General features: G+C 52.7%; 2 protein-coding genes across 4 annotated transcripts in view; both read right to left on the reverse strand.

Moving 5' to 3' along the window:
* PPIL2 (peptidylprolyl isomerase like 2) overlaps positions 1–14,408 on the reverse strand; it is a 33,049-nt gene extending 18,641 nt beyond the window's left edge. For all 3 annotated transcript variants that reach the window (XM_063623578.1, XM_055252309.2, XM_055252310.2), the window contains exons 1-6: positions 14,262–14,408; positions 10,300–10,349; positions 9,340–9,385; positions 8,890–8,952; positions 6,662–6,713; positions 3,948–3,999 (exon numbers count right to left, since the gene is read on the reverse strand). In XM_063623578.1, coding sequence (XP_063479648.1) covers positions 3,948–3,999; positions 6,662–6,713; positions 8,890–8,952; positions 9,340–9,385; positions 10,300–10,349; positions 14,262–14,293 — 295 coding nt within the window. In that variant the 5' untranslated portion in view covers positions 14,294–14,408. The remainder of the gene's footprint in view (positions 1–3,947; positions 4,000–6,661; positions 6,714–8,889; positions 8,953–9,339; positions 9,386–10,299; positions 10,350–14,261) is intronic.
* A 4,544-nt stretch (positions 14,409–18,952) lies between these two features.
* On the reverse strand, positions 18,953–23,563 carry LOC129467526 (uncharacterized). The gene is made up of 5 exons (XM_063622373.1): positions 23,511–23,563; positions 23,324–23,420; positions 22,043–22,201; positions 20,266–20,449; positions 18,953–19,768 (listed from the first exon to the last, which is right to left on the reverse strand). The coding sequence occupies exons 1-5, from the start codon at positions 23,561–23,563 to the stop codon at positions 19,575–19,577; spliced, it is 687 nt and encodes a 228-aa protein (XP_063478443.1). The 3' UTR covers positions 18,953–19,574.
* Positions 23,564–24,482: the final 919 nt, after the last annotated feature.

Consider the following 24,482-nt stretch of genomic DNA (forward strand, 5'->3'; position numbering starts at 1 on the left):
CCAGTCACCTCTGCGGGCTGTGAACATCCCAATGAGGACCGCAGCGGGCCAGGGCAGGACAGAACTCAGCCAAAGTCAGCGATGGGAGGAGGTGGAACCCCATGTCAGCTGCCAGAGCAGGGAACCATGGGGACAGCTGCTCACCCCCTCAAGCCCTTCCACACCATTAGGAAACTCCTATTCATCCTGCAAGACCCAATCCTTGCATCATCTTCCTCGGATCCTCCAGCCCACCCCTGGGTGATCACCATGCTAGCCTCCTCCTCCTGCTGAAGTTGGCCCTCGGCAGGAAACAACCCATGCTCCAGCCCTGACAGCTCTACCTCCTCTCACCCACATCCCCCGCCAGCCCCCTGGTCAGCTCTTCCTTCAGAACCGCCCATCCCCTTGCCTGCCTACTGTCTTTTTTTTTTTGAGACAGGGTCTCGCTCTGTCACCCAGGCGGGAGTGCAGTGGCGCAATCTCGGCTCACTGCAAGCTCCGCCTCCCGGGTTCACGCCATTCTCCTGCCTCAGCCTCCTGAGTAGCTGGGACTACAGGCGCCCGCCACCATGCCAATTTTTTGTATTTTTTTAGTAGAGACGGGGTTTCACCGTGTTAGCCAGGGTGGTCTTGATCTCCTGATCTCGTGATCCACCCGCCTCGGCCTCCCAAAGTGCTGGGATTACAGGAGTGAGCCACTGCACCCGGCCTTGTGGGGACTTTTTCTTAAAAAAAATCCTGATTTGAGGCCAAGTTAGAGCCTCAAATTAGTTAGAGCCTCAAGTTAGAGGTGGCTCACACCTCTAGTCCCAGTGCTTTGGGAGGCCAAGGTGGGAGGAGGGAGGATTGCTTGAGGTCAGGAGTTTGAGACCAGCCTGGGTGATAGGCTGAGACCCTGTTTTTTTGTTTTGTTTTGTTTTGTTGTTTGAGACAGGGTCTAGCTCTATCACCCAGGCTGGAGTGCAGTGGCGCAATCACAGCTCACTGCAGTCTCAACCTCCCAAGCTCCAATAATCCTCCCACCTCAGCCTCCCATGTAGGTGGGACTATAGGTGCGCTCAACCACACTGGCTAATTTTTAGGTTTCATTTTGTAGAGACAAGGTTTCATTATGTTGCCCAGGCTGGTCTTGAACTCCTGGGCTCAAGCAATCCTCCCACCTTGGCCTCCCAAAGTGCTGAGACTGCAGGCATAAACCATGGTGCCCAGCTGTTTTTCTTGGTGGGGGGATGCTGAGGCAGGAGGATCACTTGAGCCCAGGACTTGAAGACCAGCCTGGGTGACATAGGGAAACCTCATCTCTACAAAAAAAAAAAATTAAAAAAGTAGCCAGGGCTGGGCACAGTGGCTCACTCCTGTAATCCCAGCACTTTGGGAGACCAAAACAGGTGGATTGCTTGAGGTCAGGAGTTCAAGACCAGCCTGACCAACATGGAGAAACCCCGTCTCTACTAAAAACACAAAATTAGCCAGGCGTGATGGCACATGCCTGTAATCCCAGCTACTCGGGAGGCTGAGCCAGGAGAATCGCTTGAACCCAAGAGGCGGAGGTTGCAGTGAGCCGAGATCACACCATTGCACTCCAGCCTGGACAACAAGAGCGAAACTCTGTCTCAAAAAAAAAAAAAAAAAAAAAAAAAAATTGGCTGGGCATGGTAGTACATGCCTGTGGTCCCATCTACGTGGGAGACTGAGGTGGAAGGAGCACTTGGTCCTGGGAGGTCGAAGCGACAGTGCACTCTGATCACGCCACTACACTCCGGCCTGGACAACAGGGCAAGACCATGTCTCAAAAACAAACAAACAAATATCCTTCTGATGTGAAAACTATTTTTTAAAGTGGGGCTTCAGCATCATGCAAGGGGGTACTGGTGGGAGCAAAGACAGAACTGCATAGATGGGAGACAGCAGGGGCTGGAGTTGGTGACGGGCACAGGGGAGGCCCATCACACCGCCTCTCTCCACTTTCACGCACAGGGAATTCCAATTAACAAAGAAATGGGCCGGGCACAGTGGCTCACGCCTGTAATCCCAGCACTTTGGGAGGCTGAAGCAGGTGGATCACTTGAGCCCAGGAGTTCCAGACCAGCCTGGCCAACATGGTGAAACCCCATCTCTATAAAAAAACACAAAAATTAGCTGGATGCAGTAGTGGTGCCTGTAGTCCCAGCTACTTGGGAGGCTGAGGTGGGAGGATCTCTTAAGCCCAGGAGGCAGAGGTTGCAGTGAGCTGAGACTGTGCCACTGCATTCCAGCCTGGGTAAGAGACCCCATTTCAAAAGAAAAAAGGAAACAAAACAAAAGAAGCCGACTGCCAAGTCAAAGTTTAAAAAAAATAAAGACCGGACCTCATCCCTCCCTCAGTGGCTCCCATCTTGGAGCAGAAGCCCAAGTCCTCCTGTGGCTCCCAGGCCCCACAGGACTGCTCTGTACCCCGTCCCCACCCTGACCTGTCACCACATACCCTGCTTCCACCACTAGCACATGCTGTTCCAGCCACACTGGACTCCCAGTTGGGCACGGACACCCTTAAGCGTGTGCCCACCTCAGGGTCTTTGCACTGGCTGTGCCATCGGCCTGGCCCTGCACTCCCCCGATGCCCACACGGCTCTCCCTCCCTGCAGCAGGTCAAGGCAGCCCTCTCCCCTCCCCCTGCTGTGCTCTCCACACACAAGCAGCCTCTGGCACACCCTGCTGAGCTGCTCTCTGGTGTTCTCCCCCACCAGAATGCATGCTCCTCTCATTCAGGAGAGACGCAGCCTGTTGTGCTCTCTGCACATGGCAGGCACTCAATAAATATTTGCTGAATGAGAGACACACACACACACTGCTGATCACAGAAGGGGAGGCAGCCCGCCCTCAGCCACCAGGGTGGAGCGCTGTGTCCTCCACAGATGTCAATGATGTGCTGAGGTTCACCCGTTCATTCACCTGCGAATGCTGCACCGACTGGGGACAGGGCTCTGGGCTCAGACAAGCGGGGCAAAAGGGCCTTGGCCTCAGGTGCTACAGCATCTCCCTGGAATGCACGCACCCAGTGAGCAAGGACAACCCCTAAACCATGGCATCTCCACGAGCAAAAGACCTGGGCTAGAACCTAGCATAAGATCACCACCTGGGCAGGGGTGGGCTGCACAACTCATTCGGGCCTCTGGCCACAAGAACAGCGGAAGGTGCGTAACGGGCATGAAGCAGGAGCTGCAGCACTGGGCTGGGCTCTACGAGCCGTGGCAAAGAAAAGCCTAGCCCAAGAGCTACTGGACAAATCCCTCCAGACCACCCACATCCCCTACCCAGCCGCCACCCTGGTTCCCAGCATGAGCAACTTCAGCCTCCAACAACAAACAGACCACAGCCTCAGCCAGAGGGGGCCCATGCCCTGCAGATCCAACTGTGCCCACGAAGGCCACTAGCAGCTTACAATGGCCCGATCGCCTTTGTGGGAAGTTCCCACCACCACAGGTTCTGCCCCCACCCTCCCCCAGCTTAAAACTACCCAGACCTTTGAGAAGAAATCCTGTGACACCTTTTTTTTTTTTTTTTTTTTTGAGACAGTCTCGCTCTGTTGCCAGGCTAGAGTGCAGTGGCACCATCTTGGCTCACTGCAACCTCTGCCTCCTGGGTTCAAGTGATTCTCCTGCCTCAGCCTCCCAAGTAGCTGGGACTACAGGCGCCTGCCACCACACCTGGCTAATTTTTCTATTTTTAGTAGAAACGGGGTTTTACCATGTTGGCCAGGATGGTCTCGATCTCTTGACCTCATGAACCATCCGCCTCGGCCTCCCAAACTGCTGGGTTTACAGGCATGAGCCACCGCGCCCGGCCCTGTGACACTTTTTGTGGAATTAAAAGCAGGTGTCTAGCTTGGTCAGAAAGCAATGACTGATTCCGTATGAAAACTGGTGAGAGCTGGGACCTTGGGTCTGCAGGCCAAGCCCAGAGTCGGCTGTAATAGTTCCACTCACCCTCACTGTTCTTGGCAAAGTTCAGCTTGATCAGGGACCTCCCGTCCAGCTTCTGGAAGAAGCACAGTTAATAATTAACGATAATGAATAAGTAACTGATGCACAGAGATGCTGGGGTCAGACAGAGATGGGCTGGAAAAGTCTCTGACTAGCCAACCCTGTGCAGCTCTGGACAAAAGGAAAGGCCCCAAGACCCTGCAAGGACCTCAGGGGGGCTGCAGGATGGCGTTGGGCGGTTGTGTTTATGTGGCACCCTCACCACGCTCTGAGAAGAGCCATCACGGGTGACCCTGAGCAGGAGGACCAGGCCACAGGGTGGTGTGTGTTATACTTCTGCTGGGTTTGGACGTCTTTATGGTAAGCACAGATTACTTCTAAAATTAAAAAGTGAACATATTTCTTCAGCTAAAGTGGTGGGACACACAGACAGAGTCCCTCTCTGTCACCAGGCTGGAGTACCACGGCACCATCTCAGCTCACTGCAACCTCCCACTCGCTGGTTCAAGTGATTCTCCTGCCTCAGCCTCCCGAGTAGCTAGAACTACAGACACATGCCACCACACCAGGCTAATCTCCTGACCTCATGATCTGCCTACCTCAGCCTCCCAAAGGGCTCTGTCATATGAGTATTTAAGAAAAACAAAACATTAAAAGCGGGGAGAAAGTAACAAATACACCCCAATGCTAAGAATGGTTGTGTTGGGAAGGTGGGACGCTATTTTTCTGTTTCTGGATGGTTTTTTTTTTTCTTATTTCCCCCACTCCAGGTGGCAGGTAATGTTTTCAGTTTCTGTGGTGTGTCTGCAGTGCAGCTCTTCCACAGCAAACTTTCCCATAAAACAAAGTCTGGACAACTGGAGGTGGGAACTGCTGGGGGCGGGACTGTAGGGAGACCCTGGAAGGGAGGCAGAGCTATGTGCCGCTGGGGAGCACCTCACTCAGGGCCAGAACCCAGCAGCTGCTGCCACCTGGTGTGGGCTGGGCCCCGCTATGCCTACCCAGGCCCAGGGGAGACGCAGAGGGAGCCTCCTGGGGCCAGGCCCTAAGCTGGCAGCAGGTCCTTAAGCTGCCCTCCCCACCCTCCGTGGGCCCTGCCTGCTGCTGGCCAACCCAACTGACCACATCTGATCCTCTAACCACCTTCATTCCTTCCTTTGTCATTCAACTACCCCCACCTCCCTACATCACTACAGGTGTGGAGGAGACCATCAGAGGGCCAGCAGGGTCCCTATTCAGACACAGGACCTGAGCAGAGAGACTCTCCCACACAACAGGCTCCTCCTGAGCCCCCAAAAGTCACATGGGCCAGCCAGCCCTTGGCTCAGGAACTCTCCTCAGAGGTTTGGCTAGCAAGGCTCTGCTGACACCCATAGGTCTGGCCAAGCAAGCACACAGCAAGGTCCCTTCCAGAGCAGGCCAAGGGAGAGGCGCAGGAACAGACGTGTGGGGCGCTCCTGCAGACTCACCCCAACACGATGCCTGGAACAAAGAAATGGCTGCACCTCCCTGATGTAAGCCAGAACAGTGTGGCTAACTGCCAGATCAGACTTTGTGGGTGTGGGGGCCAGCACAATCGACAAGTTTGGGAATCCCAAAGAGTACCTGTGAAACAAAACACCCAAAGTAGCAAAACGCACCCCAGCTGCAACCAAATGACAGCATCCACTGGGACAGCAGGGGCCATGAGGGCAGCCGTGGAGAGGAAAACCCCACCTACCCCACCTCGCCACCAGGCTGCTCCCTGAGGCTGACACCCAGCCATACAGGGCACAAGCAGGCAGCAGGAACCCCTGCTGAGAAGAGCAACAGAGAATGACTTCCCAGACTGGGGCACGGACCTTGGGGAAAGCCCCTGGGATCCAATGTGGCTCCCAGCAGCAGACATCACAGAAACAGTCTTCAAGTGACAAAGACCAAGGAAGAAAGAGGCGAGGCCACAAGCCCCCAACCCAAGCATCTGAAAGAGAAAAGCCACAGGCTTTAGTAGCTGGTCCAAGAACACTCAAAACCAGCCCCCTGGCCAAGTTCCCCTTGTATTGGAGAGCATGGAAGCCTTGGAGAGCATGGAAGCCTTGGAGGAGCACCAACTCCATCTAGAAAGAGTCCCCAGAACCCTGCAGCCCCCAGAACATCACAAGGGCCAGAAGAGCTGAGACAGATGAGACAGCTTCTCCTGCTGGCCCGGTAGGGAGGGTCATATTGTCAACAGCGGCTCCAGCACAGGGAGCCTGACCCTCTGGCTCGCACAGTTTGAGCTCTTGCCCCAGGCCACAGGAAAGAGGTGGAGGAATACATACAAGTAACTCCAACAGGAAGGGCAAGGTCACTGGTAAAATACACTAGATCTCCCTCGGAACCAGGCTGCATAATGTCCCCACAAAACTGATGCTCCCTGGGAACCTGTGAATGTGGCCTGACTTGGATATAATCAAGGGTTTATATAGGGTCTTTGCAGATAGAATCAAGTTAAGATGAGGTCATACTGGATCACAGCTATGGCCCGAGAAAAGACATGCACGTATACACATGTGCACAGGCAGGAAGCATTTCCGGAAAAGAATGGGAGTGGGGAGAGGAGGGGAAGACTGTCCCTCCTCACTGGGCCTCATGAACGGTTCTCTCCCATGTTCCTGTGTTCATGAAAACCACCAGAACAAAAGAAGTGAGAGGATAGCATTCACTAGCATCACTGAAACTCCTGCATAGCCACCTACCTCTCCATTGCTGGGGTTGGTCCCGTACTTCTTAAGCCATGGAACAATGTTCCTGAAGGGAAGAGAGAACAGAAAGCATCACCAGGGTGCTTAGGCACCACGTGGTAACAACACTGTGGTCTTGCAGGGCTGCTTCCAGGTTAGAGGCCTGTGAAGGGGTCTTGCTTCACTTTAGGAGAGAAGAGCTCCTCATCTTGTCTCAGGAAGTTGGGGGGATATTTGTGGATACACAGGTTTCAAAGTATGTTCAGGGTTATTACTGCAGTTACGTATAAACAACAAAAACTACAAGTGAAAACGAGTAAGTAAACGGTTTCGGTTTTTTTTTCTTTGAGACAAGGTTTCGCCCTGTCACTCAGGCTGGAATGCAGTGTTTCAATCATGGCTCACTGCAGCCTCCCACCCCTGGGGCTCAAGCGATCCTCCCACCTCAGCCTTCCAAGTAGCTGGGACTACAGGTGCACACCACCATGGCTGGCTAATTTTTGTACTTTTTTGTAGACACAGGTTCTCAGCGTGTTGCCCAGGCTGGTCTCAAACTCCTGGGTTCAAGAGATCCTCCTGCCTCAGCCTCCCAAAGTGCTGGAACTATAGACATAAGCCACCACTCCCTGTCATAAATGTTGATACATCTGTACAATTAAATACTAAGCTAGCATCAAAAACTATACTTTCAAGCCAGACATGGTGGTGTGTGCCTAAAATCTCAGCTACTCAGGAGGCTGAGGTGGAAGGATTGCTTCAGCGCAGGAGTTCAAGACCAGCCTGGGCAACACAGTGACACCCTGTCTCAAATTAAAAAAAAGAAAAGAAAAAAGAAAAATTATACTTTCAGAGAATTCTGAATCACATGGGGAAAAAATCTCTCATCACAACCAAGTGAACAAATAGATCCACACAGTGTTACCTGTCAACACTTCACAGTGTTCACAGTGTTATCTCAATCATGTTACTACAAATAAGTTCACAAAAAATTAGCATATTTACAGTGGTTATCTTGGATAGTGGGACTGTGGTAAAATTTTCTTTTCCTAAAATAAGGCTAACATTTCCTAAAAATTCATTTTCAGGCCAGGTGCAGTGACTCATGCCTGTAATCCCAGCACTTTGGGAGGCCAAGGCAGGAGGGGCACTTGAGGCCTGGAAGTCAAGACCAGACTGGGCAACATAGTAAGACCCCGCCTCTACTAAAAAAAATTTTTTTTTTTTTTGAGACGGAGTCTCCCTCTGTCGCCGAGGCTAGAGTTCAGTGGTGCAATCTCGGCTCACTGCAAGCTCCGTCTCTCAGGTTCACGCCATTCTCCTGCCTCAGCCTCCCAAGTAGCTGGGACTACAGGTGCACGCCACCACGCCCGTCTAATTTTTTTGTATTTTTTTAGTAGAGAAGGGGTTTCACCCTGTTAGCCAGGATGGTCTCGATCTCCTGACCTCGTGATCTGCCCACCTCAGCCTTCCAAAGTGCTGGGATTACAGGCATGAGCCACCATCTCTACTAAAAATTTTAAAAATTAGGCTGGGAGCAGTGGCTCACACCTGTAATCCCAGCACTTTGGGAGGCCAAGGTGGGTGGATAACAAGGTCAGGAGATTGAGACCATCCTGGCCAACATGGTGAAACCCCGTCTCTACTAAAAATACAAAAATTATCCAGGCGTGGTGGCACACACCTGTAGTCCCAGCTACTCAGGAGGCTGAGGCAGGAGAATCACTTGAACCCAGGAGGTGGAGGTTGCAGTGAGCCAAGACCATGCCATTGCACTCCAACCTGGCCTGGGTGACCAAGTGAGACTCTGTCTTAAAAAAAAAAAGGAGCCTGAAACATGAAAAAGATTACAGAAGCATATGCTGAAACGCAAAACTGGACATAATGCTTCCAAATACTTCACGCAAAAGGTACACGCCGTAATTACGGCTCTGCTTTCATAAAGTAAAAATATGCGGTTCATTACCATAAAACAGGTCACTGTGTCCAATTAGAACACTAGGACCCCCACTTGGAGGGGTGTGGGGTGGTCTACCCCATTCCAGGCAGTGACAACAGCACCTGACAACTAGAGCTGCCTGCCTAGGGGTCACGGCAGCACTGCTGCCATGTCCCCAAGGCCCTAGCTGTTACTTCTGTGTGCCCAAGAGCCCTACCCAAGGGTACCAAGGGTACCAAGGGTCCCCTTCCTTAATGGGTGTTGAGAATCTCACATTTGTTAGATCAAAATTCAAGGAAAAACTCACAGCAAGTCAAAGACGACGCCATCAGGAGTGCAGACTGGGTAGACAAAGGGCTGCAGAGAGAGACTGAAAAAGGACAGAGTCATTCTTGGTGAGTTGCCACGCACCCTGGTCAGGATGTGGGCTGGCTGAGCTTGGCATGGTGACCTCCCGAAATGCTGTCCCAGGGAGCCCTCTCTAGGCAGCCTGACCACCTCCCTCTCTCACCAACCTTCTCCTCCAACTACAATAGTGGTTGTGCCACCCCTGGTGAAGGACTGGAGCAGGATCCAACACCAAGGCAAGCTCCTAACATCATGATGAGGACTCTGCATCTTCTCCCAACATGAACTGAAGGGCCACATCTTCAAGGCACACTCTTACGCATAACCCCACATCCACAAGGGGCAGATTCACTATCAGACAGGATCAGAGAACAATTACAAGGGAAAGGTAAACTCGCAAAACTCTTACCTGCAGTGGTCAAAAGGTAAACGACGAAAATTTGTTTGTGGGAGATCTGTTTAAAATGAAATAAAAAACAGAAATCTTACTCTGTAAAGTATTTCATCTATGTGCTCCTGCTAGTAATTCAGTTACAGCTTATGAAAAAGTTCATGCAAATTTTCAAGTACAGCAATTGCTGTGGATTAAAAACCTTTTAACAGATAAACCAAAACACTTGGGGTACATCAAAAAACTTACAGGGAAAAGTGCATACTTTTTTACTCCCATTAAAATTATGACAGTGGTCTTGTTATTGTAGTCTTGATAGTTTTGACAGCTGAAAATGTTATCATTCTTTTTATTCCTTACAAACTTGATAGAGAAAAAACATTTAAGCCAGGCGCGGTGGCTCACGCTTGTAATCCCAGCACTTTGGGAGGCTGAGGCGGGCAGATCATGAGGTCAGGAGATCGAGACCACGGTGAAACCCTATCTCTACTAAAAATACAAAAAATTAGCCGGGCATGGTGGCGGGCACCTGTAGTCCCAGCTACTCAGAGAGGCTGAGGCAGGAGAATGGCGTGAACTTGGGAGGCAGAGCTTGCAGTGCACTGAGATTGCGCCACTGCACTCCAGCCTAGGCGCCAGCCTGGGCGACAGAGCAAGACTCCGTCTCAAAAAAAAAAAAAAAAAAAAAAAAAAAATTTAAATGTACATGTAATTTTGTATTTTATTTACTTATTTATTTTTTACTTAGCTCCCAGCATCAGGGAATATTTTAATCTACATTTTACAAAAATCACCACTAAGATGAAGCATGTTCTTCTTTCTTGAGTATATTTTTCTTTCGTGACCTGTGTCTTCAGCTCATTTGTCTACCACAGTTTCCATGTTCTTGTTGTCTATTTTTACAGCTCACTGTATCCTGAAGACACTGTTCCCTAATACCACTTCCCCAACGGGGAACAGAAAGACTGCATGCCTTACCTGGCTTCTTGCCACCATAAAAGTGAGTGTATTCAGCACAGGTAATGTACCTGAAGAAGAGAGGAAGATAATACTACCACCACCCCCTTTATAAAGAGGACAAAGTCTTTGGAAGTGAGTAATCTTTGCTTACTCAGCAAATGCTTACTAAATACCTACTATGGGCTGGGCATGGTGGCTAACGCCTGTAATCCCAATACTTTGGGAGCCCGAGGCAGGCGAATCACTAGAGGTCAGGAGTTTGAGACAAGCCTGGCCAACATGGTGAAACCGCTTCTACTAAAAATACAAAAATTAGCTAGGCGTGGTGATGGTTGCCTGTAATCCCAGCTACTTGGGAGGCTGAAGCAGAGAACTGCTTGATCCCGGGAAGCGGAGGTTGCAGTGAGCAGAGATCACACCACTGTACTCCAGCCTGGGCGACAGAGTGAGACTCTGTCTCAAAAAAACAAACAAACAAAAAAACAGCCACACAGTGATAAACACAACAGACATGGAGACCAGGCACAGTGGCTCACACCTATAATCCCAACAGTTTGGGAGGCCAAGGCAGGAAGATTGCTCGAGTCCAGGAGTTGGAGAACAGCTGGGGCAACAAAGCGAGAATCTGTCTCTACAAGAAAATTTAAAATTTAGCCAGGTGTGACAGCTCGCACCTGTGGTCCCAGCTACTCCAAAGACTAAGGCAGGAAGGCAGGTTGAGGCTGCAGTGAGCTGTGACAGCGCCACTGCACTCCAGCCTGGGGGACAGGGGGAGACTGTCTCAAAAACAAACAAAACAAAAAACAAAAAAAACAGTCCGGGCGCGGTGGCTCACGCCTGTAATCCCAGCACTTTGGGAGGCCGAGGCCGGCGGATCACGAGGTCAGGAGATCGAGACCATCCTGGCTAACACAGTGAAACCCCATCTCTACTAAAAATACAAAAAATTAGCCGGGCATGGTGGCGGGCGCCTGTAGTCCCAGCTACTCGGGAGGCTGAGGCAGGAGAATGGCGGGAACCCGGGAGGCGGAGCTTGCAGTGAGCCAAGATCGTGCCATTGCACTCCAGCCTGGGCGACAGAGCGAGACTCCGTCTCAAAAAAAAAAAAAAAAGGTATCTTATTGCCACAAACAGTCTGTTTTGTCAATCTTATGATTTCTATTTCTTTATTTTATTTTATTTATTTATTTTTGAGACAGTCTCGCTCTGTTGCCCAGGCTGGAGTGCAGTGGCATGATCTTGGCTCACTGCAAGCTCCGCCTCCCGGGTTCACGCCATTCTCCTGCCTCAGCCTCCCGAGTAGCTCGGACTACAAGTGCCCACCACCACACCCGGCTAATTTTTTGTATTTTTAATTGAGACGGGGTTTCACCGTGTTAGCCAGGATGGTCTCGATCTCCTGACCTCGTGATCTGCCCGTCTCGGCCTCCCAGAGTGCTGGGATTATAGGCATGAGCCGCCGCGTCCGGCCTATTTTATTTTTTTTTTTTGAGACAGAGTCTCGCTCTGCTACCCAGGCTAGAGTGCAGTGGTGCGATGTCGGCTCACTGCAACCTCCACCTCCCGGGTTCACGCCATTTTCCTGCCTCAGCCTCTGGAGTAGCTGGGACTACAGGCGCCACCACCAAGCCCAGCTTATTTTTTTGTGTATTTTTAGTAGAGACGGGGTTTCACCGTGTTAGCCAGGATGGTCTCGATCTCCTGACCTCGTGATCCACCCGCCTCGGCCTCCCAAAGTGCTGGGATTACAGGTGTGAGCCACCGTGCCTGGCCCCTTATGATCCCTATTTCAACATTAATGCTGGTCAGTTGTTGTGTCTAAGCCACAAAATGGAGGGGGATATAACAAGGTACAGCTGATCTCTATCCCATCATGGCCAGGAACTCAGTTTTAAGGTTTTCCTGGGGTTCTCTTGGCCACAAGCGTGTCTGCTTAGCCAGTGGGGGGACTTACGGTTTTATTTTTAGTTTACAGGGAGGAGCAGGCTCAAGAGCTGAAAATCGAGAGTTCTGTTTAAGGCATATTAAATTTGAAATGTCTGGCCTGGTGCGGTCGCTCATGCCTGTAATCCCAGCACTTTGGGAGGCAGAGGCGGGTGGATCATTCGAGGTCAGGAGTTCGAGACCAGCCTGACCAACATGGTGAAAACCTGTCTCTAATAAAAATACAAAAATTAGCCGGGCATGGTGGCAGGCACCTATAATCCCAGCTACTGGGGAGGCTGAGGTGGGAGAATTGCTTGAATCTGGGAAGTAGAGGTTGCAGTGAGCCACGACCGCACCATTGCACTCCAGCCTGGACGACAGAGCAAGACTCCATCTCAAAAAAAAAAAATTTGAGATGTCTGTCAGTCCTCCAGTGGAGATATCAAGTAAGCCACTAACTACACAAGACTGGGGAAAGCAGCTTACAAATGACTGGGAAATTATATCACCCACAGAGAAAGTTTATGGAAAAGAAACCTACGAGATCTGAGAGAAGGGAGGAGGGTCCAGAAAGGAGACTGGGAAAAGAGAGGCCGCTGAAGTCGATGGAAAACAAAGAGCACGTGAAATCCCAGATACCAAAGGAGGGCTTCAGAAGGAGGGAGTGGTCAACGGTGTGACATACTGTTGAGAAGCCCAACAAAATGAGGACTGAGGCTGCCCGGGTGCGATGGCTTACGCCTGTAATCCTAGGACTTTGGGAGGCCAAAGCAGGCAGATCACCTGAGGTCAGGAGTTCGAGACCAGCCTGACCAACATAGAGAAACCCCTTCTCTACTAAAAGTACAAAATTAGCCGGGTGTGGTGGCGTATGCCTGTAATCCCAGCTACTTGAGAGGCTGAGGCAGAAAAATCGCTTGAACCTGGGAAGCGAAGGTTGCAGAGAGCCAAGATCGCACCATTGCGCTCTAGCTTGGGCAACAAGAGCGAAACTCCGTCTCAAAAAAAAAAAAAAAAAAAAAAAAAAAAGAGGACTGAGGATTGAATACTAGATTTAGCAACAAGAAGTCGCTGGGAACCTGAAAAGAGAGGCCGCTGAAGTCGATGGAAAACAATGAGCAGGTGAAATCCCAGATACCAAAGGAGGGCTTCAGAAGGAGGGAGTGAGTGGTCAACGGTCTGACATACTGTTGAGAAGCCCAACAGTTCTGGGGTCGAAATTCTGACTTGAGTGGTTTCAAGAGACTCAGAAAACAGCATGAAGCCACTAGTCTCTCACTTGTTCTTAAGAGAAAGAAACAACACGGCGGCAGCGGGAGGGGAACGTGGGACCTGGGGCACGGGGCGCGGGTGGATTTTTAAAGTGTATTTATTATTTTTGACACAGCCTCTCGCTCTGTCGCCCAGGCTGGAGTGCAGTGACACGATCACGGCTCACTGCAACCTCCGCCTCCCGGGTTCAAGCGATTCTCTTGCCTCAGCCTCCCAAATAGCTAGGATTACAGGCGCCCGTCACCACGCCTCGCTAATTTTTGTATTTTTAGTAGAGACGGGGTTTCACCATATTGGCCAGACCGGTCTTCAACTTCTGACCTCAGGTGATCCGCCCGCCTCGGCCTCCCAAAGTGCTGTGACTACAGGTGAGCCACTGCGCCCGGCCTGGTTTGCTTTAAATTAAAAGGCTCTGCAGCACGTGTGCAGGCTGATAGGCATGAACCAGAACACAGCGAGACGTGAAGTACGGAAGAGGTAGAGACTACTCATTCAGGGGCAAAGCTCGCGAGGAGACGGGGGACGGCCCGGGCAGAACCAGAGTAAAGGAAGACCGGGCTGCGCTCGAGCCTGCAGCTGACGCCATCGGAGCCGCGGCCCCGGGAGAGCGCGGCGGCCCGAGGGTCATTACCCTGACGGGAGAGAGGGCGGCAGCTTCCGGAAGTGACCTTTGGTCTGGGCTCTGGGGACTAGCTGAGAGCGAAGGCGAGCCGCGCGCAGTGCGGGACAGGCGGTTCACTGAGGCGGGGCGGAGTGCCGCTCCCGACTGCGGCTCAACTTACATTTTGTCCTTCTGGTGCTGTCGCTTCCCCATGGCGGCGCGGCGGCGGCGACTAGCGAGCACGAAAAAACAACGGCTGACAACTCAGACTATGGAGCCGCAGCCGAGTTCCGTGACGACTGCCGAGTTCCGCGGCGCGCCCCGGAAACGGGCGCCTGGCGTGCTGGGAATTGTGGTTCGCTAGCGCCAGGTGCGCATGCTCAGAAGGATCGCCTGCCCAGTATGGGGTCCTAGCTAGGTGTGCCATCTCCCGCTGGCGCCTTTTCGGGGCGGAGCTCCCTCACCCTCGAAGCCCCATCTTCTCGAGGGGTCTCTCTGCACCGCCTCGTCTACCCCCACAGCCACGGCTCAGGGCCATTCCCATACTGGGTTCTCAGGTCTTATTTATTTTCGAGACAGGGTCTCGCTCTGTCGCCCAGGTTGGAGTGCAGTGGCACAATCACAGCTCACTACTGCCTCGACCTCCCAGGCTCAAGCGATTCACCCACATCAGCCTCCCGAGTAGCTACGGGCACGCACCACCACACCCGGATAATTTGTTAATTTTTTGTAGGGACAGGCTCTTACAATGTTACCCAGGCTGGTCTGGAGCTCTTGAGCTCAAGCAGTCCTCCCGCCTTGGCCTCCCAAAGTGCTGGGATTACAGGCCTGAGGCTTCGCGCCCGGCCAGCGCTCAGGTCTTTTTCAACGTTCTCCTAGAGCTTCAAGTCTCATGAGCCTCCACCCCATCCCTTCCCGCCTCAGTGGCAGACGCCTTCAAAGCCATGTACCACTCTCGTTCTACTCGCTCACTTCTCATTCTCTCTGCATATTCGGTCCTCACCGCCTCCAGGCCCCTCGGAGGCCCAGCAGCAGGTGGCCATCAAACCTAGAGGTCCAAAGCCCTGCCTGATCCCTTCCGTCTCTTCTGCCAGACCCTTCCCTTGGGTCAGATCAGTACCTTGGGCCCCTAGCTACACTCAGGCCCAGGGTAATCTTGCCTAGGCTCCTAATTTTAAATGCCATTTGTATCCCATGACTCCCAGTACTAAGTCACCAGCACTCCAGGTTCCTGATCTCCACTTGGGTAACCACTGATCTGAAATTTAACATGTCTGGATGGGCGTGGTGGCTCATGCCTGTAATCCCAGTACTTTTGTGTGTGTGTGTGTGTGTGTGTGTGTGTGTGTGTGTGTGTGTGTGTGTGTGTATGTGTTTAGTAGAGACGGGGTTTCACCATGTTAGCCAGGATGGTCTCGATTTCCTGACCTCCTGATCCGCCTGCCTTGGCCTCCCAAAGTGCTGGGATTACAGGCATGAGCCACCACGCCCAGCCAATTCCAGCACTTTGAGAGGCTGAGGCGGGCGGATCACTTGAGGTCAGGAGTTCAAGACTAGCTTGGCCAACATGGCAAAACCCCATCTCTACTAAAAATACAAAAAATTAGCCTGGTGTGGTGACACACACCTGTAATTCCAGCTACTTGGGAGGCCGAGACAGTAGCTTGAACTGGGGAGGCAGAGGTTGCCGTGAGCCAAGATTAGGCCACTGCATCCCAGCCTGGGTGACAGAGTGACTCTGCCTAAAAAAATTAAATTAACGGCCGGGCGCGGTGGCTCACGCTTGTAATCCCAGCACTTTGGGAGGCCGAGGCGGGCGGATCACGAGGTCAGGAGATCGAGACCACGGTGAAACCCCGTCTCTACTAAAAATACAAAAAATTAGCCGGGCGTGGTGGCGGGCGCCTGTAGTCCCAGCTACTCGGAGAGGCTGAGGCAGGAGAATGGCGTGAACCCAGGAGGCAGAGGTTACAGTGAGCCGAGATTGCGCCACTGCACTCCAGCCTGGGTGACAGAGCCAGACTCCGTCTCAAAAAAAAAAAAAAAAAAATTAAATTAACATGTCTGGTCAAAGCAGAATTTTCTTTTTTCTTTTTTTTTTTTTTTTTTGACACGGAATTTTGCTCGTTTCCCAGGTTGGAGCGCAATGGTGTGATCTCGGCTCACTGCCACCTCTGCCTCCCAGGTTCAAGCGATTCTCCTGCCTCAGTCTCCCAAGTAGCTGGGATTATTACAGGCATGTGCCACCACGCCCGACTAATTTTGTATTTTTAGTAGAGAAGGGGTTTCTCCATGTTGGTCAGGCTGGTCTAGAACTCCTGACTCAGGTGATCTTCCCACCTCAGCCGATCCTCCCGCCTCAGCCCTCCCAAAGTCCTGGGATTACATGCATGAGCCACCGTGCCCGGCCATAAAGCAGAATTTTCAATCCTCCCTCCTCCCAGTCCCCACTCTGCTGAGCAGTACCACCATCCACCCAGTCACCGAAAGCCAGCTATCTTTGCCTTATTTCATGGCTGGCTTCTTATTCTCTAGGTTTTAACGTAAGTGTCACCTCCCCAGAGAGACCTTCCCTAACCACCCACTTCCATGCATCTCCTATAGAGTCTGTCACAATTCCTCACAATTTGTAATCCTGTGTAATTAGGTCTGTGTCCGGGTTTACTGAGCACCCTCCCCGACACACCCACTGCCTCCATGACACACACACAGTGGATGGGATGTAGCTCCTTAAGGGCTGGAATCTTAGGCCCAGCATGGTGGCAGCACCTGTGATCCCAGCTACTTGGGAGGCTGTGGTGGGAGGATCACTTGAGCCCAGGAGTTTGAGGCTGCAGTGAACTATGATCAAGCCACTGCACTCTAGCCTGGGCAACAGAGTGAGATCCTGTCTCTTTAAAAAAGGGCCGGGGTGTGGGGAGGGGACAGTCGGTGCGGTGGCTCACGCCTGTAATTCCAACACTTTGGGAGGCTGAGGCGGTTGGGTCACCTGAGGTCAGGAGTTCCAGACCAGCCTGGCCAACATGGTGAAACCCCATCTCTACTAAAAATACAAAAATTAGCTGGGCGTGGTGGCATGTGCCTGTGGTCCCAGCTCCTCGGGAGGCCTGAGGCATGGTGATCGCTTGAACCTGGGAGGCAGAGGTTGCAGTGAGCCGAGATCGCGCCACTGCACTCCAGCCTGGGCAACAGAGCACAACTCTGTCTCTAAATAAGTAAGCAAACAAATAAATACAAACCAATTAAAAATAACCCGCCCGGGCGCGGTGGCTCACGCTTGTAATCCCAGCACTTTGGGAGGCCGAGGCGGGCGGATCACGAGGTCAGAAGATCCAGACCACGGTGAAACCACGTCTCTACTAAAAATGCAAAAAAAATTAGCCGGGCGTGGTGGCGGGCGCCTGTAGTCCCAGCTACTCGGAGAGGCTGAGGCAGGAGAATGGCGTGAACCTGGGAGGCGGAGCTTGCAGTGAGCTGAGATTGCGCCACTGCACTCCAGCCTGGGCGCCAGCCTGGGCGACAGAGCGAGACTCCGTCTCAAAAAAAAATAATAATAAAATAACCCATTTGTGGTGATGCACCATGATAGTCAGAAAGCAAAATGCACCAACAACCTAAAAATTGACGCCATTGGAGAAATATTTCAACAAGCAAGAACAGTTGAGTAAATGATGTTCCACCCGTTTGATGGAGTATTTTGCATCTATTGTTATTGGTGAACTTAAAGATTTATTTATTTTTTTTCTTTTTTTGAGACGGAGTCTCGCTCTGTCGCCCAGGCTGGAGTGCAGTGGCGCAATCTCGGCTCTACTGCAAGCTCTGCCTCCCGGGTTCACGCCATTCTCCTGCCTCAGCCTCTCCGAGTAGCTGGGACTACAGGCGCCCGCCACCACGCCCGGCTAATTTTTTTGTATTTTTAGTAGAGACGGGGTTTCACCGTGGTCTGGATCTCCTGACCTCGTGATCCGCCCGCCTCGGCCTCCCAAAGTGCTGGGATTACAAGCGTGAGCCACCGAGCCCAGCCCCAAAGATTTATTATTACTTTTTTTTTTTTTTGAGATGGAGTCTCACACTGTTGCCCAGGCTGGAGTACAGTGGTGTGATCTTGGCTCACTGCAAGCTCCACTTCCCGGGTTCAAGCAATTCTCCAGCCTCAACCTCCCGAGTAGCTGGGACTACAGGCGCCTGCCTCTCCCCGCTGGGCTCAAGAGATTCTCCCACTCACGCCTCCCAAGTAGCTGGGACTACAGGTGTGAACCAACACTCCTGGCTAATTTGAACACCTGAGCTCAAGTGATCCCCACCTCACTGCTCCCAAATTGCTGGGATTACAGTAGTGCACCACCATGCCCGGCCAGAATTCTGAATTGTCTTTTTATAAAACAGTGTGAGTTCCTTACATAAAAAGTCCTCGAATTTTTTTTTTTTTTTTTTTTTGAGACAGAGTCTCACTTTGTCACCAGGCTGGAGTTCAGTGGCATGATCTTGGTTCACTGCAACCTCTGCCTCCCGGGTTCAAGCGATTCTTCTGCCTCAGCCTCCCAAGTAGGTGGGACTGCAGGCATGACCCACCATGCCCAGCTAATTTTTGTATTTTTAGTAGAGACAGGGTTTCACCATGTTGGCCAGGATGGTCTCGATCTCTTGACCTCGTGATCTGCCCGCCTCAGCCTCCTAAAGTGCTGGGATTATAGGCATGAGCCACTGTGCCCAGCCAAGGCCTTTGAATTCTTATTCATTGCTGGATGCAAAATGGTACAGTCATTTTGGAAGATAGTTTGGCTGTCGTACCCTATGATTCAGCAAGCATGCTCCTTGGTATTTACTCAAATGAGTTGTAAAGTTATGTCCACTCTAAAACCTCCACACAGATGTTTATACTGCTTTATTCATAATTGCCAAAACTTGGAAGCAACCAGGATATCCTTCATTGGATGAATGATAAAATGTGGCATATCCAGGCAATGGAATATTATTCAATGCTAAAAAAGATGAGCGGCCAGGTGCGATGGCCTAACTGCCTGCACCTCTTGACTCCCCACATAGCCTGTGTGACTCATTCAGGTCTGGCCTCCACCTCCAGGCAGTCGTCCATCCCCCAGGCTGGGTTAAAACCTCCTTAGTTCCCAGCGCCCCCGACCCCATCTGCTGTACCCCAACCAAGCTCAAGGTGGGCACAAGAGATGGTCCCAATGTATCTGCTGAGTGAATGAAAGCCATGTCATTCTTAAGGCTCTTCTATAAGGTACTTTTCTTCAAGTGAGGCCAACAAACTTGTCCTGAGATTTCCTTTCTATGCTCCAGGTGAAGAATTTGAACATTTCAAGATCTGAAGTGAAATTAAACTGGAAACCCAAGGAGGTCGAAGGGGTTTACTCTGGGCTTCAGGGAAATGAAGAAGGAGCATCTTGGGGACTGTCCCATGTGGCAGGCTAGATCACCATTTCTTCTCAGTCTGTTAGTGAATCCTCACAACCATCTTGAGTGCTTATTCTCATTTTACAGGGGAGGGGTCTGGGCTCAGAGGTCGGCTCTGTGTGGGCAGTGCCTGCGCCCATGCTGTAGAACTGCACGTGAGGTGTGGAGGGGCCTGGGACTGATGTCCCCTCTCTGCCCTGTCTTGCAGCCACATGGTTGATCTGACTCCCTTGGTTCTCAACCCTGGAGGCTTCCATTTCTCATATGTGGCTGGAAACAGCGTGCCCAAGCTCCATTGCCCTGGCTCCCCCTGGTAAGCATGCCTCCGCACCTCCCTGGGGCCAGACACCATCCTGGCTCTAACCCAGTGCACTGCAGGCAGAGGGTAGCATGGGGAGCCATGCCCACAGGGAGAGGCAGGAGTGGGGCTGGAGATGTGGGAGGGGCCCCCTGGTTTTCCACCTGTCCTTTGGGAGCCCCAGGATCCTGTCTGGTCTACACTATGCCTAGGGTCTTTGGTCCCTTCCCTCCACTGCCCTGCAAGTCGGTCAGTGGGAGCCTCCCCCACTCCAGGCAGTCCTGGGTGCCCCCTGCTCAGAACAATCCCGGGGGTTCTCCTGGGCCTGTAGCCGTGGATCTCAGCCCTCTGCTTTTAAGAAGCAGACCCCTCTTTGCAGACAGGGTCTTGAAGGATAAAGCAGATAAACGGGGTTTGCTCTGGTTAAGGCGTTGGGTGGGGGTTGAAGGCACCAAGGGGCTCCACCTACTTGGCTTTAGGCAAGCAAGGCAGCCCCAGGTGCCAGGGGGTGATGGGGTCACCACGGAGACCATGGTGGTGGTAGTGGCAGAGGTGGCAGCAGGGTTGGTGGCAGGCATGGGGAGGTTGACCGGTCCCATAAGAGGTTGGGTTCTGGTTTCTTCTGTCTTGGCTTCCTTCTCGTCTTTTGGTGTCTGCAACAAAAGGTGCCAGTGAGTGCCTATCTTGCAGCCAGAGCAGGGTAGAGTGGGAGCCAAACACACTTTATAGAGACAGGGCCTCACTCTGTATCACCCAGGCTGGAGCACACCGGTGTGATCATAGCTCACCATAACCTCAAACTCCTGGGCTCAAGCTATCCTCCTGCCTCAGCCTCTCAAGTAGCCAGGACTACAGGCATGTGCCACCACACCTGGCTATTTTTTAAATTTTTTTGTAGAGATGGGGTCTTGCTATGTTGCCCAGGCTGGTCTCCAACTCCTAGGCTCAAAAGATTCTCTTACCTCAGCTTCCCAAAGTGCTGGGATTACAGGCATGAGCTACTGTGCCCGCCAAATGCCTTTTTTTGAGATGGAGTTTCTCTCGTCTCTCAGGCTGGAGTGTGGTAGTGCGATCTTGGCTCACTGCAACCTCTACCTCCCAGGTTCAAGCGATTCTTCTGCCTCAGCCTCCCTAAGGAGCTGGGATTACAGGCAAGCCCAGCTAATTTTTCTGTATTTTTGAGACGGGGTTTCACCATGTTGGCCAGGCTGGTCTTGAACTCCTGACCTCAGGTGATCCACCCACCTTGGCCTCCCAAAGTGCTGGGATCACAGGTGTGAACCACCATGCCTGGCCTTTTTTTTTTTTTAATTAAGATGCATTCTAAAGTAGTCAGAGGTACAATGATGTCTGAGATTTCCCTTCAAATACTTCAGAAAAAGGCTTAGGGTTATGGAGAGTGAAACACATTTGGCAAGATGGGGACAGTTGCTGAGGCTGACGACAGGTTCTTGGGGGTGTTCGCTGTTATCTCCAGTTTTGTACATGTTTACTTTAATAAAAAGTGCCTTTTTTTTTTTAAGTGCCAAACACAGGGCCAGAGATAAGCCACAGGGCCACACCAAGAACATGGTTGGTCGGTGCCAGGACTCTCTCAACTTTTTTTTTTTTGAGACGGAGTCTCACTCTGTTGCCCAGGCTGGAGTGCAGTGGTGCTATCTCAGCTCACTGCAACCTCCACCTCCTGGGTTCAAGCAATTCTCCTGCCTCAGCCTCCTAAGTAGCTGGGATTACAGGCACACACCACCACGCCTGGCTAATTTTTGTATTTTTAGTTGAGACGGCGGTTTCACCATGTTGGTCAGGCTGGTCTCGAACTCCTAACCTTGTGATCCGCCCGCCTCGGCCTTGTCCCAAAGTGCTGGGATTACAGGCGTGAGCCACTGCACCCGGCCTTTTTTTTTTTAATTGAGTTAGGTTTGCTGGGTTGCTTGAGCCAGCCCTACCTACAGGCCTTCATCCACCACTCCAAAACACCAAGGTGAGCAACGAGGGCTCTCTCTCTCGGAAAGGCGGCCCAACTTGCTCAGGATCACACAGCCAGGAAGGAAGTAGCAGAGCTGAAGTCAAGTCTCCTAACTAAAGAATCTAGCTAGGGGCAGCGCCTCTCCTCCCAGGTTCAGACTGCCCAGACCCCTTCCTGGTCTGGATAAAACCTGATCCAAGGAGGGCAAATCCAACTGGAAGAGTGGAGGTGGTCACTTAGCCCTCGGCCTGGCTGCACTGGGCTCAGACCCGCCACCCACCCCAGGGCCCAGCACGGGGAGAGGTTGATCCTCGCCCCGGGAGTAGAGGTGCACGCGGTGGATGCTCTGCTTCTGCTGCTCCACACGCTCGTGCATCTCCAGGGCTCCCATGCTGTTGCAATGGTTCAGCTCCGCCTCCACAACACAGAAGAACTTCGCCTGCAACAAGAGTAGAAGAGGCAGGGCAGGGGGAGGTCTGGGGCACGAGACGCCTGCCCGCTCCACTCCCCAGGCTGTGCAGCCTCGGTTTTCTGATAGATACTACCATGCAGCCCCAGCTAGGCCGACGGCGACCTCTCCACCCCACCCCCATCCCCGGCCCCTAAAGCTCCAATCGTCGGAGCTCTTTCCTAGGGGACGGTGGACCCGCGTAGTGACAGTTCCCGCCCAGCCGGTCCCACGCCCCGCGGCCGCACCCGGCGAAAAGACAGCCCGCGCTCTTCCAATTGCACCACCCTCTCCGCCAGCGACGGGTTGCGGACGAGGCTGCGGAAGAGGAGGCGCAGCGCGCGCCCAGTGTAGGTGTCCGCCTGCCTCTCCAAGTCCTCCTCGGAGATCTGCTGGCAGAAGGTCTCGCTCTGCGGGACCTCGCTGTCGAACTCGTCTAGGATCTCCATGAGCGAGCGCGGCTGGAGAGCCCGGGCGGCCTGGAAGCGGAGCAGGCGTCTGGGCGGGGCTCCCGAGGGTCTCGGCGCGCCGACCGCCACTCGCCCCGAGGCCGGAGCGTGGGGTCACCAAGGGAGGCGGGCCCGTCGGGGGGGACTGCCGGGACGCACCCTTTCTCCCCGCGGCCGCGGCGCGGGTGCGGACGCCCTAGCCTACTGCAGCCGCCCCGCCCCGGCCCGCCCCAGCCAATCCGCGCGAAAGCCGGGGGCGGGACCAGTCCCTGGGCGCCTGCCGCAGGCTACAATGCCAGTTGCTCTGGACACGCGCGCTCACGACCTCGAGGGGGCGAACGCGGCTGCGCGGATCCTGGCCCAGTTCCGCAGGGGCCATCGGGCCTTTGACCCGGGCCGGGCTCTTGGCTGCGCCGAGTACGTGGTTGGTCAGCAACTTCTTTAAGGCCCCCACCTCTCGGCAGGCCTCCAGTCCCCACCGACGGCGCCCCTCCTCGCTGTCTGTAGCCTGCGGGGCCTCATCCAGGCAAGGCCCCGAGAACTTCACTCCGCCCCTAACCCCTCTAGTTCGGACTTTTCACCCTCCTCCCTCTCCTTCACTCTCCAGCGGCCTCCCCAGATTCTGCGCTCTCCTCCCCTTTACAGCCACTTGTTTGCTCTGTACTCGCTGGATCTCCGGCGCCTCCTCAGTGTCCTGTTCCTCCTGCTCCACCTCACTGTCCTTTTCCGCTTGCCCTCGAATGCGTTTTTGAAGGTCCTGGCTTCACCGTCTCATCTGGGACGATTTTACACACTTCTTGGTCCTGATTAGAAGCCACAACTGACTGAAAAACACACCCACTGTGTCTCACCCTTCAGCTCCAGACCCACATCCAAATGACCACTGGGGACGATTCTTGGGCATCTCATGCTGAACATGTCCACATTCACACACAGCTTCTTCTCCCTGAAAGCTACTTTTCTTACCCCTCTCCCCTCCTACTTGGTCAGCCACTGACCCCAGCCACTAACAAGGAGGTGCACCCTGGACTGCGTCCTCCCTTGTCCCCTCCTTGTCGTCCATCAGCCTGAGATCCATAGTGTGCCTGAGACGTCTAATCAGATTTTTCATCTCTTGCTGTTAAACCACCAGCCCTCAGCTCTTCCAACTATTTCCTCCTGCCTGGGGACAACCAAAGAAGAATGAGGTCTGTCCTGATCATCTTGTCTAGGAGTGCAGGCAGAGAGACTCGGTTAGGTACACCTGGGCTCAAATCACTATTCTGCTTCCTGCCCTGGTGTGACTTACAAAATGAAACTTTAAAATCTATAATATGTGCCTTTCTCTCTCTCTCTCTCTCTCTCTCTCTCGTCGGAGTCTCACTTTGTCGCCAGGCTGGAGTGCAATAGCGCGATCTCAGCTCACTGCAACCTCCGCCTCCCAGGTTCAAGAGATTCTCCTGCATCAGCCTCCAGACTAGCTGGAACTACAGGCATACACCATCATACCCAGCTAATTTTTGTATTTTTAGTAGAGGCGGGGTTTCTCCATATTGGCCAGGCTGGTCTTGAACTCCAGACCTCAGGTGATCCCCCTGCCTCGGCCTCCCAAACAGCTGGGATTACAGGCGTGAGCCACCGTGCCTGGCCAGTACATGCCTTTTATCATACAGGACAAGCACCCCTTTGAGGGTCGAGCAGATCCCTAATCACCCTCCCATCATGTCATTCTAGTAACCCATGCTTCACACTTTATACCTGTATTTGTATTTTTAAAAAGTGTAGGCCAGGCACGGTGGCTTACAGCTCCCAGCACTTTGGGAGGCCGAGGCGGGTGGATCACC

This window comes from Symphalangus syndactylus, chromosome 18, assembly GCF_028878055.3.
Source record: "Symphalangus syndactylus isolate Jambi chromosome 18, NHGRI_mSymSyn1-v2.1_pri, whole genome shotgun sequence".
Lineage (NCBI taxonomy): Eukaryota > Metazoa > Chordata > Mammalia > Primates > Hylobatidae > Symphalangus > Symphalangus syndactylus.

Bases quoted from the DNA above. Each gene is read 5' to 3' on its own strand.
- LOC129467526 (XM_063622373.1), bottom strand. From the start codon at position 23,563: ATGCCCAAGAATCGTCCCCAGTGGTCATTTGGATGTGGGTCTGGAGCT. The intron at 20,450-22,042 runs GTGGGTGGCGGG...CTTTTGTTGCAG, and splicing joins TCCCCGTGCTGGGCCCTGGG to ACACCAAAAGACGAGAAGGA. The intron at 19,769-20,265 runs GTAGGTGGAGCC...CGCTGTTTCCAG, and splicing joins CCTTGCTTGCCTAAAGCCAA to CCACATATGAGAAATGGAAG.